Here is a 17,664-nt window from a genome sequence, read left to right as displayed (position 1 = left end):
TATTTAAAATAATGGCATAGTAAAACTGACATCCAAGTTTTGGATTAAAACCTGAGAACAAAATACGCATTCTCTCACACATTGTTAGTTTATCTTTTGTTAAACTGTTCTTTTATTGTCTTCCTGGTTCTGAGCTTTAGTGGTACTTAGGCTATTCTTGTGCTACTGTGTTTAAGTGTGATTTTATTTCCTGGTCTTCTTTAAACAAATCTGTTTTTCTGGGGGAGCAATTCCATTCTGCTTATAACAAAATACTCACCTTTTTATTTACAGGGTTTTCATTTTCAGGGTCTTGGTGGGCAGCCACATTTTCCCATGTGACAATTACAGTGCTTTTTGGGTAGAATAATTCATCTTCAGGGAAGCCTCGGTTAATATGTTCAGCTGCTTGCTGGACTGATTCTGGGCTGGAATCTTCTCGAAAATACACTTTTCCAATTCCATCTGAAATATCCAAATCAGCTAAAAATGGAGCAACTGACCCAAAACTTGTGGGAAAAACATTGATGTAATCATTTTTGTCTGTTAGTGGACTTGTGGAAATAATGCCATTGGTGACAACCTATAGAATAGAAAGAGAAAAATAACTATTAGTAAGAAATATTTCTGCCAGGAAATAAAGCAATTGATATCTACACAAATCTCCAAAACCTTTGTTTTATTTTGAGTGAAAATTTCACAAATTTTGCTATTTTTCAATTTCTTAATGTGAAAGCAACATTCATGTTAAAGGAAATAGGAAGCAGAAACAACATTTACGGCCTATTCAGCTTCATAAACATAATCATTAAAATAATGCACAACTACACTGAACCTTTTAACCGTGGCAGTATCATGAAGCAACCTGTATACAATATACTGAAAAATAATGTTTTTAATTATACATATAATTAATGTGGAATAATTGTCTTTTCTATTCATTGTTAAAAGCTCTTAAGTGTAAGCAAGGCTGTAGTACACCATACTTTTGGTAGGCCAATAATAAGTTTATATTTTGTGGAGTGAAATGCATCTGTATTCAGGTGAGCATATGCCATTGATCTTGACTTCAAAAAATAACTGATTGGTTTGAAGAAAAGTAGGACAATGTTTCAATAGAATTTATTTTCTATAGTAGTACAATCATATTTCCATCCATCCATCCATTTTCCAACCTGCTGAATCCAAACACAGGGTCACGGGGGTCTGCTGGAGCCAATCCCAGCCAACACAGGGCACAAGGCAGGAACCAATCCCGGGCAGGGTGCCAACCCACCGCAGGACACACACAAACACACCCACACACCAAGCACACACTAGGGCCAATTTAGAATCCACTTAACCTGCATGTCTTTGGACTGTGGGAGGAAACCGGAGCACCCGGAGGAAACCCACACAGACACGGGGAGAACATGCAAACTCCACGCAGGGAGGACCCGGGAAACGAACCCGGGTCCCCAGGTCTCCCAACTGCGAAGCCTAATGCTGGTATATTTCCTAGAAAGCATAGTGACATGGAGAACGATGTACATTTTATCAGTCCATCTTTTCCTCTATTTGCCTAATTTTCTGTTACCCAATTATTCATTAATTTGTTAATAAATAACATATTCATTATAAAATGGTCACTTTCAACAATCTCAAAAATTTGTATTTTAACTAGTTTTAGTAGATTTATTTGTAACACATTCAGAAAACAGCAACATACTGTTATGTTCCCAGACACATCTCACTCAAAATATGGATTCTTTGGATTGTTTTTGTATATTGACACAGTATTTAAACAAAACTGAACTGAAAATGATCAAATATGCTTTATTTACTCAGCTATTTAACATACATCTCTTGGATATGACAGTCACATATTTACTTTGAACCAAAGCCAACAGGTTTCACTCCTTCAAACAGAACCATAATGTGTCTCAATGATTGTAAATGTCATTCACATACCTTATTGTTATTTAATTTGAAATGAACACCATTCCATATTTAAAAAATGGCTAAGTCTATCCATCCATCCATTTTCAAACCCGCTGAATCCGAACACAGGGTCACGGGGGTCTGCTGGAGCCAATCCCGGGCACAAAGCAGGAACCAATCCCGGGCAGGGTGCCAACCCACCACAGGACACACACAAACAGGCCAATTTAGAATCGCCAATCCACCTAACCTGCATGTCTTTGGACTGTGGGAGGAAACCAGAGCGCCAGGAGGAAACCCACACAGACACGGGGAGAACATGCAAACTCCACACAGGGAGGACCCAGGAAGCGAACCCAGGTCCCCAGGTCTCCCAACTGCGAGGCAGCAGCGCTACCCACTGCGCCGCCCATGGCTAAATCATTTTCCCCAATATAAACTTAAATTAGGTTGATGTAAATTAAAAACTGACAGATTTTTGTTTATGTACTTGATTATTTTGCACACTATTCTGCCAAAAAGGAGATTTTTCCCCCAGGTTGTGCACCAGGTAAGTATGTGACTTAAAGGTTCACCCACTTTGAACCTTTTACAAATTGTTGCAAAGTGTCCCCAGGGATCCCTACAGCTTTGCTCATGAAAGAAAGTTGCTTTGTGCAAACTTATTTTTTCAGTGTTGTAGATATAGTTTGAATGGTTGCAAAAACTGATAAACTTGTTATGCACACTACATCACAAAAGCAGCTTTTTTTGTTTTTGAGATAATATGGCTATTATATCTTAGATTGCATTTGAAGTGTAATTTTTGTCAATTAAATGGTTTCATGTGTAAACTATTAAAAATTTTAAGCAAAAAAACATAAGTTGTATATGCTTAATGCAATATGTTGATTTAGCATAAATAGTTTTGCTTAAAGACCATTCAAATGTCAGTTACACCCAACGTAACTAGCTAATGCTAAACTAAACACATAGATTGTGTTATAGTTAATGTTGTTTATTCTTTGAGAATGACTAAACTAATCAATATGGCAACATGTTGACATAACTGGATTTAAAAATTCTAACACTTTGATTTTTTTAAAGTGAGTATGATTGTACATATTAACACTAGTCCTCAATCCATCTACTGTTGGTAGTGCAAAAAGCTGTACACAATACGTACATCCTATTGAAAATGCTCAACTGCCTTCTTTTCTCAAAGAGAGTCTCAGCTCAAACTAATGTGTGGTTTAAGTTAGTTTTATTGATATTATTACTTTTACAGTTTGTCACAAACAATTTTTAAATAATCCTAAAAAGTAAATTAAAAAAACACCCAGTATTTATATTTACTTAATTACTAAAGTTTAAGAACTGCTATTAAAAAAAAATAGACCAGTAATGGAATTTTCCTGTAAACGCAGAAAAGATCACTTAAATCAGCTGTTAAAACATAATAGGTGCTTTCCTGCTTATAGAAAGTGGATGCATTATTACTTCAAACATCCTGTTCAACTCTGGTGATGGCAGACTGATGTGAGAAATGCTACTAAACACAAAGTTGTTTTTATAAAATCTCAAGAAACAGCATTGGTGCAGAGGACAAGCCTAGCTACTTAAAAACATTCAGAAAACAAATGTCAAAAGAAACAAGAAGCCACAGAACAACTGAAATCTGTTCATTTTGAAACACCACCTCCATTTGTTTCTATCACTTTCTGGTATTCTTGGTTTATTACAATATTACATGCTGTGCTGTAAAAGGATACGAGTGGTGATTGCTGCACTTAGATCCTTGGATTTTCTTTTTTTTGGTAAACTGTAATTCTCAAAAAAAAGATTCCATAACTAAGACATATTATTAAACCAAACAGTAAAGAAAGTATTGTACATGACTTATATCAAGGGAGGGTGAAGTCTGGTGTTAGGAACGTTTCAGTCAAACTGCTGATTACTGTATTTAGTTAGACAAATAAAATATTATGATTCCTTGAATGTGTGTGTCATCCTCGCATTATTTTCATTCCTTTTCTATGGATAAAGACCACTATCAAGTCACACCCTATTTGAAATACATACTGTATATTCATGGCAGTAATCTCACAAAGGAGGGCCCCAGTCCTGTTACCAACATGTGAGTGATCAAGTAACAAGTTCCTTGCCTGTCCTTTGAATATCTGTTTCCTGGTATATAATGCATGTTTTCTGGATTTTTACTTTTGTATTATTTTCTTTTTTAAAGGGATGCTGCCATGCTGTTCAAGACTTGTTGCTAGGATTTGTCTTCCCACTACTAATGTATGACTCCCAAAAGCTGCATTTAACCTCCTTGGCATTAACCCCAATATGTGTATATGTGTATGTGTTTCTTCTACATTTTCCTATAGTAATAGATTGTTCAGTGGGCAAGGGTCTCTGCAAGACTGTAACACAGGAAGAAATCTTTATTGACAGAATTGGGATAAAACGTGTTTAAATTTGTTATAACATGTACCGAGTACAGTGAAATTCTTACTTGCACATTTGTCCAAAAGGTATCATTGGCTCTATGTTAAACCAGTGTTTGAATAAGGACTACGTCAGAGTTTTGTAAGCTCACTATCAGTACTGTTGCATCAGATAGGACTTTAATATAGAAGGTAAAAATCTACAGCTTGAGTGGAAACATACAAGGATGTGAGAGGGCAATTGACCCAGAAGATAGAAGAGGTAAGACCTTTTATATATGTTTTTGTGTGGTTCATGTTTATTTGATATGAGTATTCTGTTTCTACAGTTTAATTTTATTTATTTTGATCTGACACAGTTCATTTTCATTCCCTTCTTAATTTTCTTTGTTTACGTGACACTGTTTGGATGTTTCACGTGACTGAGATTATTAGTGCTGCACAATTAATTTTTTATTAACCGCTGTGGTAAGCAGGCCGGACACAGACAGGCAGACATCAGTATATGCACCACAACATTTTTATTATATGCTATATTTACAAAGGTGAATACGCACAACCCAGTGCCACAGCATCAATCACCCCAAACTCCAGGCCCTCAATACAATGCCCTTCTCTCTTCTGGTCCACCTCCACTCCTCTCCTCTCCTCCAAGCTCTGTCCTCTTCCACCTGACTCCAGCCATCGAATGGAGCGAGGCGGCCCCTTCTATACACACCCGGATGTGCTCCAGGTGTCTTCCGATGAGCTTCCACCAGCACTCCCTAGTGTGGCGGAAGTACCGGCTCCCAACCCAGAAGCACTCCGGGTGTCCCTGTTCCTCTTCCCCCAGCACTTACGGATGTGGCGGAAGTGCTGAGGTCCTGGGCTCGGTAGGCATCGGGCCCCTACAGGGCTGAGCTTCAAAGCTCTGTACCCATGGTCCCCAAAGCAACCAGGGCAGTCGCCCCCTCGTGGTCTGGAGGAGGCACAAGCCCTCCTCCGGACCTCCTGGGAGTCCCAGCTGGGTACCACCCCCAGCTGCGTGCCACACCGCGTTTACAATTACAACTGCCTTGATATACTATTAATTATGGAAAGCTGATGATTACTGCATTGCATTTAGTTCAAAGATTGAGTTTTCCCAGTCACAAACCACATGCTAAATGGTAAACGTATTTTTAGAAGTGTGATCCCAAACTACATCTTTTTAAAAGTGTGAATATATTTGTTTTACTAGCATAGCAAATTGCTTATTTATTAAAATGGGCTTAATGGTACAATTGTAAGTCCTTCATTTTCAATTGAGTCGTGCTCACTGTATATGCCTTGCTTCCCACTTTCTTTGTGTGCCTTGTTGCCTTTTTTTATCTGACATTCTAACCTTTGCAACAGTCTTTCTTTGTGCTTCTTGATGCCTTTCTTTGTTGAACAATCCAGCCTTGTTGTGGATGCCAAATGGCGTTAGGCCTGGGCAAGGGCAACAATGCCGGCCAGATAGCTTTATATATAGAGAGACGTTTGCTGCAGCTTCCAGAAAAACAGACGTATAATTCATGGTGAACCTATATCACCAGACACAGTTTAGACTTTCAAGTACCAAAATCAAAAATACTAAAATGGTCTATAATTTGAAAATATTTTGTTTACAAAAGTGTGCTATGTAAACTGTTAAACAACCGCACAAAAACTTTTATAAAAACATTTATAAAAACATTTAAAATTCAGCTACATAGTTTAGAATGAAGAGTGCATGAAAGCTAAGCAAGCAGCACTAAGTCACAGTAACACTAGTTTCACGACAGTCAATGAAATTATCAAAAGCAAATACAAATGTATCATGTTTTATTTATCAAACAACAAGGTTCTGATTAAAATTGTGCACAAGAAATGTTTTAAAAAATGATCAATACTCTGGGCAAGAGAAGTTACCCTTACCTCCAATTATTGTTCTGAAGTTACATTGCCTTTACTTTTTAACAAATGCTGAAAAAAAATAAAAATGGATCTGAAACAAGCAGCACTTTCAAATATTCTGGTGTCAGACCTTCAGAGGCAGGCCCCTGGCTCCATTACCCACAGGATCCTGTGATGTCATTCAGGGGCTTGAGGCTAAAGGTGATAGTGACATAGGTTTGGAAGGTCTGCCTTCTGTTAGAAATGAAAGTGACATTGATGTTCAGTGCTCTTGACTGCAATTCAATTTTTTATTAGGTTTCTTTGACTGATCTTTTGTACATCACATGTGAATCATTATTTTTTATTATTAGATTTTGTTGCCACGTTTGCTGATCAAATTATGTGTCAAAAACATCTTAAGTCAGCAAAATCTTAAAAGTGGATATGATTATCTGCTTTAGTTTGGAACATTTAATTGTTTTTATGGAGCAGAGCTCCATATTTAACATTTTCCCGCATTTTACATTTCTGAAGTGTGAGTGGTTGTGATGGCTGATTTTTCAGAAGTAACATTTATTTTGAAAAAAAAAGAGGAATGTTTGTGTTATACTTAATTTTTTATTGGCCCACAAGAGAGCGGAACCATGTTGCTCCTTCGGGCTGAGCCCCGTGGTCAAAGGTCGCCAGCGAGCCCCTCCCCCAAGCCTGGCTCCAGGGTGAGGCCCCGGGTACCATTTCCTGGGCAAGGGAAACACCGATCTTTGATTTAAATCCATGTGGGGTCTCAGGATCGAGTTAGTCTGGATCTTCACCTCAGACCTGTTTGCCTTGGGAAACCCTACCAGGAGCATGTAGCTCCCGACAACATAGCTCTGAGGATCACTAGACCGTGCAAGCCCTTGCCTCAATCCAAGAAGGGCCTCAATCCAAGAAGGGTTGGATGCAATGTGATATGGGTGGTGGCCGAAGGCTGGAGCCCTGGCGTTCCGACCCTCAGTTACCGAAACTGGCTCTTGGGACATGGAATGTTACCTCTCTAGCAGGGAAGGAGCCTGAACTGGTGCGAGAGGTTGAGAGGTACCGGCTAGATATAGTCGGGCTCACCTCTACGCACGGTCTGGGCTCTGGAACCATTCCTCTTGAGAGAGGCTGGACTTTGTTCCACTCTGGAGTTGCTGTGGGTGAAAGGCGTCGGGTAGGCGTGGGCTTGCTTCTGGCCCCCCAGCTTGAGGCCTGCACATTGGGGTTCTCCCAGTTGGACGACAGGGTTGCTTCCCTGCACCTTCGAGTTGGGGGAAGGACTCTGACTGTTGTTTGCGCTTATGCGTTGAACGGCAATTCATACCCAGCCTTCTTAAAGTTCCTGGAGGAAGCACTACGAGGCACAGCTCCTGGGGACTGTATCGTCCTACTGGGAGACTTAAACGCTCACGTCAGCAACGACAGTGAAACCTGGAGAGGTGTGATTGGGAGGAACGGCCTCCCAGATCTAAACTCGAGTAGTGTTCAGTTGTTGGACTTCTGTGCTGGCCATGGATTGTCCATAACGAACACAATGTTAGAGCATAAGGGTGTCCATAAGTGAACTTGGCGCAAGGATGACTGCGGTCACAGCTCGATGATCGATTTTGTAATCGTGTCATCGGCTCTGCGACCTTATGTCTTGGACACTCAGGTGAAGAGTGGGGCTGAGCTGTCAATTGATCACCACCTGGTGGTAAGTTGGATCACATGGAAGGAGAGGCTGCCGGACAGACCAGGCAGACCCAAACGTGTAGTGAACCGGTCAGAAAGATCTTTAACTGCCACCTCCAGCAGAACTTCAATCTCATTCCGAGGGAGGCAAAGGACATTGAGTTGAGTGGGCCATATTCTGAGCATCCATTGTCGAAGCAGCAGAACGGAGCTGTGGCCGCAAGGTTGTCGATGCCTCTCGTGGCGGCAATCCACGAACCCGGTGGTGGACACCTAAGTTTCGAGAGGCCGTCAAGTTGAAGAAAGCGTTCTTTCGGGTCTGGTTGACCAGTGGGACTCCAGAGGCAGCTGAGGGGTACCGGCGGGCCAAGCGTGTGATGGCATCGGCTGTTGCAGAGGCAAAAACTCGGGCATGCAAGGAGTTTGGGGAAGCCACGGAAAATTACTTTCGGTTGACACTGAGAGGGTTCTGGCAAATCGTCAAGTGCCTCAGGAGGGGAAAGCGGTGCTCCACCAACACTGTGTACAGTGGAGATGGGGCCCTGCTGACTTCAACTGCAGATGTTATTGACCGGTGGAAGGAATACTTCGAGGATCTCCTCAATCCCACCAGCATGTATTCCTTAGAGGAAGCAGAACTGGAGGACTCCAGGGGGGGTCCGTTCATATCAGGGGCCGAGGTCACCAGGGTAGTTAAAAAGCTCCAAGGTGGCTGGGCCCCTGGGGTGGACAAGGTCCACCCTGGGTTCCTTAAGGCTCTGGATGTTGTGGAGCTGTCCTGGTTGACACGTCTCTACAGCATCGCATGGACATTGGGGGCAGTGCCTCTGGATTGGCAAACCGGGGTGGTGGTCCCCCTTTTTAAGAAGGGTGACTGGAGGATGTACTCCAACTATAGGGTGATCACATTCCTCAGCCTCCCCGGTAAGGTCTATTCAGGGGTGCTGGAGAAGAGAGTTTGGTCGATTAGTCGAATCTTGGATTCAAGAGGAACAATGCGGATTCTGTCCCAGTCGTGGAACACTGGACCAGCTCTACACCCTGGCCAGGAGAGTTTGCCCAACCAGTCCACATGTGTTTTATGGATTTGGAGAAGGCATTCGACTGTGTCCCTCAAAGCATCCTGTGGGATGTGCTCCAAGAGTATGGGATACAAGGCTCGTTGTTACGAGCCATTCAGTCCCTGTACAGGAGGAGCAGGAGCTTGGTCCGCATTGCCGGTAATAAGTCAAACTTGTTTCCTGTTGAGGTTGGACTCCGCCAGGGCTGCCCTTTGTCACCAATTCTGTTCATAAGTTTCATGGACAGAATTTCTAGGCGCAGCCAAGGAGCGGAGGGGGTCTGGTTCGGTGACCTCAGAATCTCTTCTCCGCTATTGCAGATGACATGGTTCTGTTGGCTTCATCAGACAGTGACCTCCAGCTCTCACTGGAGCGGTTCACAGCCGAGTGTGAAGCGGCAGGGATGAGAGTCAGCACCTCTAAATCCGAGGCCATGGTTCTCTGCCGGAAAAGGGTGGAATGCTCTCTCCGGGTTGGGAACACATTTCTGCCTCAAGTGGAGGAGTTCAAGTATCTTGGGGTCTTGTTCATGAGTGAGGGAAGAATGGAGCTGGAGATTGACAGACGGATCAGTGCGGCATCTGCAGTAATGCGGGCTCTGCAACGGTCCGTCGTGGTGAAGAGAGAGCTGAGGCAAAAGGTGAGGCTGTCAATTTACCAGTCGATCTACGTTCCTACCTTAACCTATGGCCACAAGCTTTGAGTACTGACCGAAAGACAAAGATCACAGATACACGCGGCTGAAATGAGTTTTCTCTGCAGGGTGGCTGGACTTTCCCTTACAGATAGGGTGAGGGGTTCAGTTATCCGGGAGAGACTCGGAGTAGAGTCGCTGCTCCTCCGCATTGAGAGGAGTCAGTTGAGGTGGTTCGGGCATCTGGTCAGGATGCTCCCTGGATGCCTCCCTAGGGGGGTGTTCCGGGCATGTACCACTGGGAGAAGGCCACAGGGCAGACCCAGGAGATGCTGGAGGGAGAGGGAGGGAGAGGAGCTGGAGGAGATGGCCGGGGAGAGGGAGGTCTGGGCTTCCCTGCTTAAACTGCTGCCCCCGTGACCCGACTTCGGATAAGCAGTGGACAATGGATGGATGGATGGATATTTTTTTATTGTATAAATATTTTAATTATAAGTAATATAATGTATTTGGGCATTAAAGACCATGACTCAAATTTTATTATAAGTGTGCTGTATTTTTATTGTAAAAAGTAAAAAAAAATTATTAAACACAAAATTTACTATTGCAGCATTTAACAATTTCATATTAACAATTTTTAAGTGTTTCCCTTCCAAATGGGGGTTCTCCTTTATTGTGTGTAAAAAGAATACATCCATCCATCCATCCATTATCCATCCATCCATCCATTATCCAACCCGCTATATCCTAACTACAGCGTCACGGGGGTCTGCTGGAGCCAATCCCAGCCAACACAGGGCGCAAGGCAGGAAACAAACCCCGGGCAGGGCGCCAGCCCACTGCAAAAAAGAATACAGTATTTATATAATATACAGAATATATTTTTATTTACTGTATTTATTTATTTATTGATTGATTGATTGGCTGTATTATTTTCCCTGTGAGTCTGTATTCTTGTTTTTTTTATTTTTCTGCTGCTATATGCTCTTGAATTTCCCCATGGGATTAATAAGGTTTTTATCTAATCTAATCTAATTTAATCTAATCTAATGTAACATGTAGTTGGTAAAACAAGGTGCATTTTCATTGTGCTGTTAATTGTAATTAATCACAATTATAATATTAAAGGCAATAATCGTCCATTTTTAATTGTGTTCTGTAGAAAAACTAAAGCTGTTTCTAACATAGGAAGTGAGTGGGGGCTTAGTTGTGTCATGATCTTTGTTTTTTCTTCTTGGGTACTTTGGATGAACTGGAATTTTTCATGTTTCTTGTTTCACTTTTTATTTTATTTTAGATTTTTAATTGAGTTAACATCATTATTTGTTGTGTCAGACTGGATGCTACGGGTGCTTACCTGTAGCAATGCTGTGGGTGAGAATAAAAACAAAAAATCTTTTTAAGAAAGAAGAATTTCCGGTTTCCAAAATAGACATTTGTACTGCAGCAGGTTGAAAAGAGAAGTGGAATCAGGAGATGGTTGTGATTATATAAAACTAGGGGGCTCTACCCCTGCTCGCTTCACTCGCCAACCCCGTGTGGGCCCTACGCGCTAGTCTTTTCCCAGATCTGCCGTTTGCTTTTGGATAAACACAAATATCAACACTGTCTGATATCTCCATCTTTCAAAACTATTATCAGTGACAATTCGTCACATGTTAGTTTATTATATATGCAAGCGTGATCTTTCAGATTCATATTGAAATCTGAGAAAACTTCTTTGTCCGTGTTTTTCAGATAAATTTAGTGTAAAGTGCGATACTTTTGGACGTATGGATTTGTATCCATTATTGGCTGTAGAATTTCTAATACGTCCAATATTTTAACTCTTTCGATTCTATGTTGCATCATTTCTCCGTGATCATAAGTATAAACCTGACCGAATTGTGGTTTCTTTGAAATTAAACTTGTCGTAGCTTTAATTGTTGCGGGACAACAGATTCTCATAGCATATGGTCCTGACTCGTGTATATCTACATTTTCTGCACTGAATGATACGAACGCGAACAGATTATTGTAGATTCAGATATTTTGACTGTAGTGTTTGTGAATTCCAGTTTCACCAAATAACAAATCTTTTATTTCTCACGGATACGCCTCTTCATTGGGCAGAAACACTACTTTTCCCTGATGGCAACACGCATTTGACGATTTACAAATCTCCGACATAAAATTTAAAGCAATAAAACAATATCCACATACTTCTGTCATATCACCTATGTCCAAATATTTGATCTCTTTTTGCTGTTCCATTATTTCACAATAATTTCCATTTGTTTGCACTAATGTGATCTTTACTATCAGTTTTTTTGAGACTTTCGAATTTTAGTACTTTCATAATCTCTAACCTGCTCTGCATGTGTATCGCACCGTTTTTTAACCTCTTTACGACGTTCTACTTTGTCTTCTACTCTTTGTCTTTTCTTCTTCTACTGTTTGTCTTTTACTTCTGCCCCCGCTTGGACCTGTTAGGTTATCAATTCATCTCTTGGCACAAAGTCTCATCTCGCAGGACTTGAAATTATCTCTCTGAAAATGTCTCATCTCATCTCTCTGAAAAAGTCTTGTCTCGTCCCAAGATTATTTTATATATTAAAGAGAGTAGCTAATGTCAAAACTAGAAGAAGTAAAACAGTAACAGATCCTAGAATGTAAAAATAGTCAAAAACCTGGAATTTTCACATAAACTGAGCCAAAACATAAGTTGAAGATCATGGTCAAAGGGAGGAAATGTACAACGCTCACTTTTATACCTTTCAATTGGTAATTTCATGCAGCATGCATTTCATGTGAACCTTTCCAAGTAAAACCACAGAAATTACACTAAAAACCATATCAAAAGAATGAATACATGCAATCACTAAAGTTAAAAACAAAATAATACAAATAATTCAGTAAATATTGTAACTGATCCGCTGACCTATTGCTTTACCTATTGACTTACTAAATCACTGTATATAGTTGTTTTTCCTAAAGCAGACCTTTTCTGTGAGAAAGCCTGCAGTAGTTTGAATTTAAATATATTTACTTTATAGTGATAACAATAATTATAATACTTTTTTACATTTATATAGTGCTTTATTCACTACTCAAAGCACTTTACAAGCTCCATGAAGGGAGGGTCTGGGATGCAAAGCCATGATTGCCTTATTACAAGGCAGCAGCACTACCATTACACCACTTCCATAGGGGTATGTATGATTAATGTAAATGTATAATTCTGAAATTGCAATTCTTGGGTAGAGTGGATCCAAATATATCATTGTATGTTACAGTATGTTTAGCTTAACAATATACTACCGGCAACCTTAGCATTCTTTTCCTACAGGATAAAAGCTTAGTCAAGGCAACAGCATTGTTTGTAATTGGTTTGTTCTTTTTCTCTTATACCTTATCTTTTTTGGGTGATAGGATGGAAGACAGTGTGTATCTTTCAGTTGTATTAACATTTGCAGGAAACTGAATTATTAACAGTACAATATAATATGTATCTGCATGATTTTTTGTAGTAGTCAAAGAGTGTTTTTGTGACTAAGCCAGAAGTTTGCTAGTTCAATTCCAACTTAGCTTCTATCAGTGCCCCAATTAAAAAAGATAAATGTAAATAACTGTAATATAGTCTGATCTAGTAAGTTACCATGGGTAAATACATTACCCAAAATAATTGTAATCTATATATATAATTCATTAAGCCGCCGCCAGAGCAAGCAAGACACCCATGGAAGCATGCAGGACGGAGCCACGCCCACCAACTCTAAGACCATTGGATACGACGACAACTCGCAGAGCCACACCCACCAACTCGGATGTGATGACACAGAACAAACGGAGTCATTTATGTTCGTCTGTGGTAAAGTCCACATGAACCTCTGAGCCACGTTGACTGTTCATAGAGGCATGTTTCTCGCGGATGTGAATCGCTATATGCAGCGTGTAAAACAGTTTGCAAGGGGTATCCCATGGGATCCTTAAAACAATTCTTTAAAACGGAGGTTAAAACACAATGAAGGAAGCAGTCTTTAAAAACCAATAAGCCCTGTGCCTCTGTTTCATTAGCGTCTCACCTGCTTCACCGATGCAGGCCCTGCAATAGTCGAGACGCTCTCTCAGCAGCTGACCTTCTCTGTGCCTGACTCCACTACTGTCAGTCGCCTGATTAAAAATGGCCTTTTGAAGGGGAGCTATGGACCCTCTATACCACAGGAGCCCATTGTCTTCGAGCCTGCTCTCGCTCACTCTAATGTACCGGCTTTCTCTCTGTCCTCACTCGCTCGCACACTGCACAGGGGAGAAACACCCGCAGCATCACTCCACCCGGAAACCGTTTCAGCCACACTTCCACATCCCTCGCTACGGTGTGAGCGCAATGATTATTTATTTAAAAATGGCCTTTTGAAGGGGAGCTGTGGACCCGCTATACCACAGGAACACCTGTGACACTGACTTCACATTGTTTTCCTTTTATTTCTGATCCTGTCGAGCAGATCAGACACCCAGGCAAACAACACTGAATAATCAATAGCTGCAACTACTTTGCCCGCCCCAACTCCTCACCTGAGTCGGTTTCGTCTGTGTTCAGCAGTGTTTCCCAAACTCGGTCCTGGTGAACCCCTGTGCAGAGAGGCATGGGTAAGCCGTTGAACCCCATTCGTGCTGGAAACCGGGGCTTGCAATTGTTCCCCACGAACGAGGAATTCCCAGTAAGTGCAGGTCATACGCTCGCACTGATTACATCCCTGCCCTTTGTACACCCCGCCACCCCTCGCTACTACAATGGTCAGATGACACAAAACACGGCGTCAATCCAGCTGTGAGCCACATTGACTGTTCATTTGCCTTCCATTGCCACCGCTTCAAATGTATTTCATGGAAACAACACTTCTTTCAATGTTATACAGATTCCTGCATCAGGTAACTGCACACGCGCTACACTGAATGGATCAACGTGTGTCTACCCAGCGCAGAGAGGCATGGGTAAGCCATTGAACCTGATTATGTCCCTGCCCTTTGTACACACACACCCAAGCACTACTACCATGGTTGGGTGACTTGGTGGATTATATATAGAAAAGCAGCCAGAACCGCAAAGAACAATGAAAAGTCTACGTCCTCAGAGGTGCATGTGGACTGCGCAAAGACGAAAACGACTCAGGTGACGAGTTGCGGGTGGACATATGAGCAGGCAGTGCGTACTGAACGAGAAATCAGCAGACTAGCATGACGGAGAGGGCGGAATGGGTGTCCTTCCCCTCTCCTCCCGTTCTGCCCTCTGTGCCCGAGTGCCGTCCACCCCCGTCCCTCGCTCTGGGAGGAGAAGGCGCGAGGGCGGTCCTCCAGTTTTCAGTCACGGACAATTGTATGTTGGTTCGTACCGTGCATTGTTGCAATGTTACTTTTCTTGGTGGTTTATTAAATTACGGATTTTTCAAATGTTCATTTTTTCCCTGTGCTTAAAAATCATTAAAACAGCGGCCTGATTATGCGGTGTATGCTACGCCGCGGGTTGGCTAGTGTATTCTAATCTAGTAAGTTACCATGGGTAAAGACATCATCCATATACTGTATGCAGTAATAATAATATGGACTGTGATGACATCCCTTGAGCATCTGTCAAATAATAAATAGCCTATAGTGCTTATATAAATGGTGGAGCAATTTTTTTTTATTCTAATCTTGTTTGTAGCCACATTAGCAAGAAAATCTCTGAAAGTACTTGTATTTATGAGATATTTTTGATTTCTTAAGGAAAAATACAGCCATGTTATTTTATTTTATTTTCATTACCCCAAAGATATAAAAAACCTGAACTGATTTCTGAGTTTCAATCATTGTGAAGCGTAGAAAAGTCATGAGGCATGAGTAGTTAAATATTATTTACCTCAACACTATGTATGTTACAGTATGCAAAATAGAGTGCACAGCCTGATCACATCAAGAGATAATGAATATGTCTGTTCACTGTAGTAAAAATTGACATTTAGTGTAACTAGATACCTTAATAACAAGGCTCCCTACCTACTTCATGTTTTACCCTACTCTAATCGAACACCTAAACACAGATCCCTGTATTATAGATACGTAGATATACTGCTCAAAAAAATTAAAGGAACCCTTTTTAATCAGAGTATAGCATGAATTCAATTAAAGTTCTGGGCTATTGATCTGGTCAGTTAAATAGCAGAGGGGGTTGTTAATCCATTTCAGCTGCTTTGGTGTTAATGAAATTAACAAGAGGGGCACTAGAGGGCAACAATGAGACGACCCCCAAAACAGGAATGGTTTAACAGGTGGATGCCACTGGCATTTTTCCCTCCTCATCTTTTCTGACTGTTTTTCACTAGTTTTGCATTTGGCTATGGTCAGTGTGACTACTGGTAGCATGAGGCGATGCCTGGACCCTACAGAGGTGGCACAGGTAGTTCAACTTCTCCAGGATAGCACATCAATACGTGCCATTGCCAGAAGGTTTGCTGTGTCTCCCAGCACAGTCTCAAGGGTATGGAGGAGATTCCAGGAGACAGGCAGTTACACTAGGAGAGCTGGACAGGGCCATAAGAAGGTCCTTAACCCATAAGTAAGACCGGTATCTGGGCAAGGAGGAATAGGATGAGCACTGCCAGAGCCCTACAACATGACCTCTAGCAGGCCACTGGTGTGAAGGTCTCTGACCAAACAATCAGAAACAGACTTCATGAGGGTGACCTGAGGACCCGACGTCTTCTAGTATGCCCTGTGCTCACTGCCCAGCACCATGGAGCTCAATTGGCATTTGCCATAGAATACCATAACTGGCAGTTCCACCACTGGTGTCCTGTCCTTTTCACAGATGAGAGCAGGTTCACCCTGAGCACATGTGAAGCCATGGAGAACGTTATGTTGTCTGTAACATCATTCAGCATGACCGGTTTGGTGGTGGGTCAGTGATGGTCTGGGGAGGCATATCCATGGAGGGACGCACAGACCTGTACAGGCTAGACAATGGCACCTTGACTGCCATTAGGTATCTGGATGAAATCCTTGGACCCATTGTCAGACCCTATGCTGGTGCAGTGGGTCCTGGGTTCCTCCTGGTGCATGAAAATATGGCTAGAGTATGCAGGCAGTTCCTGGAGGATGAAGGAATTGATACCATTGACTGGCCCCCACACTCGCTCGCCTGACCTAAATCCAATAGAACACCTCTGGGACATTATGTTTCAGTCCATTCAACACCACCAGGTTGCACCTCAGACTGTCCAGGAGCTCAGTGATGCCCTGGTCCAGATCTGAGAGGAGATCCCCCAGGACACCATCTGTCCACTCATTAGGAGCATGTGCCCCAGACCCCCCCCTCCCATACCCTCGATGTTGTCAGGCATGCATACAAGCACGGGGGGCCATACAAACTACGGAGTATGATTTGGAGAATGAAATTTTGGCAAAATGGACTAGCCTGCTGCATCACTTTTTCACTTTGATTTTCAGGGTGTCTTTGAATTCAGCCCTCTGTAGGTTGATAATTTTCATTTCCATTAAACGTGTTCCTAACACATGACCCAGTCCATATCAGTATACATATCCAGCAGGATTTTTTTCCCATCGAGATCTGATGTGTTTTCAAAGTGTTCCTTTAATTTTTTGAGCAGTTTAGAGATAGATAGATAGATAGATAGATAGATAGATAGATAGATAGATAGATAGATAGATAGATAGATAGATAGATAGATAGATAGATAGATAGATAGATAGATAGATAGATAGATAGATGGGATGTTACTGATAGATACCAAGTTGATACTAAAATTCTGAAAACCTATCAGCTTTTTATTTAGTATCAGTAGCACTTAATGAGAGCTGCTACTGAACTCAGGCATGAGTGCAAGTGGATGAATTACTTTGAAAGCCAAAATAATAAGTCAGAAAAACTGTATATACAGTATACAATATGAAATTGTCCCACAGTGGTGATGATACTGCACTGCAGCAACACATGTTGAAAAGAAAAACAGGAGAGGTCATGCCTGGAAATGTTTGTATTGGAGGCAGGAGAATTTCAGCGCAGGAGGGAAGGAACTGTGCTTATTATTTA

At 41.7% G+C, this 17,664-nt stretch overlaps 1 protein-coding gene across 1 annotated transcript in view; it reads right to left on the bottom strand.

Annotated features, from left to right (window-relative positions):
• The window catches only part of nid1a (nidogen 1a), a 150,089-nt gene that overhangs the window by 94,122 nt on the left and 38,303 nt on the right, over positions 1 to 17,664 (bottom strand). Inside the window, exon 2 of the mRNA XM_028820118.2 lies at positions 260 to 562. Coding sequence (XP_028675951.1) covers positions 260 to 562 — 303 coding nt within the window. The remainder of the gene's footprint in view (positions 1 to 259; positions 563 to 17,664) is intronic.

The sequence above is a fragment of the Erpetoichthys calabaricus genome, chromosome 15 (assembly GCF_900747795.2).
Source record: "Erpetoichthys calabaricus chromosome 15, fErpCal1.3, whole genome shotgun sequence".
In the NCBI taxonomy this organism is placed as follows: Eukaryota; Metazoa; Chordata; class Cladistia; order Polypteriformes; family Polypteridae; genus Erpetoichthys; species Erpetoichthys calabaricus.
This window is presented reverse-complemented; position numbering and strand designations above follow the sequence as displayed.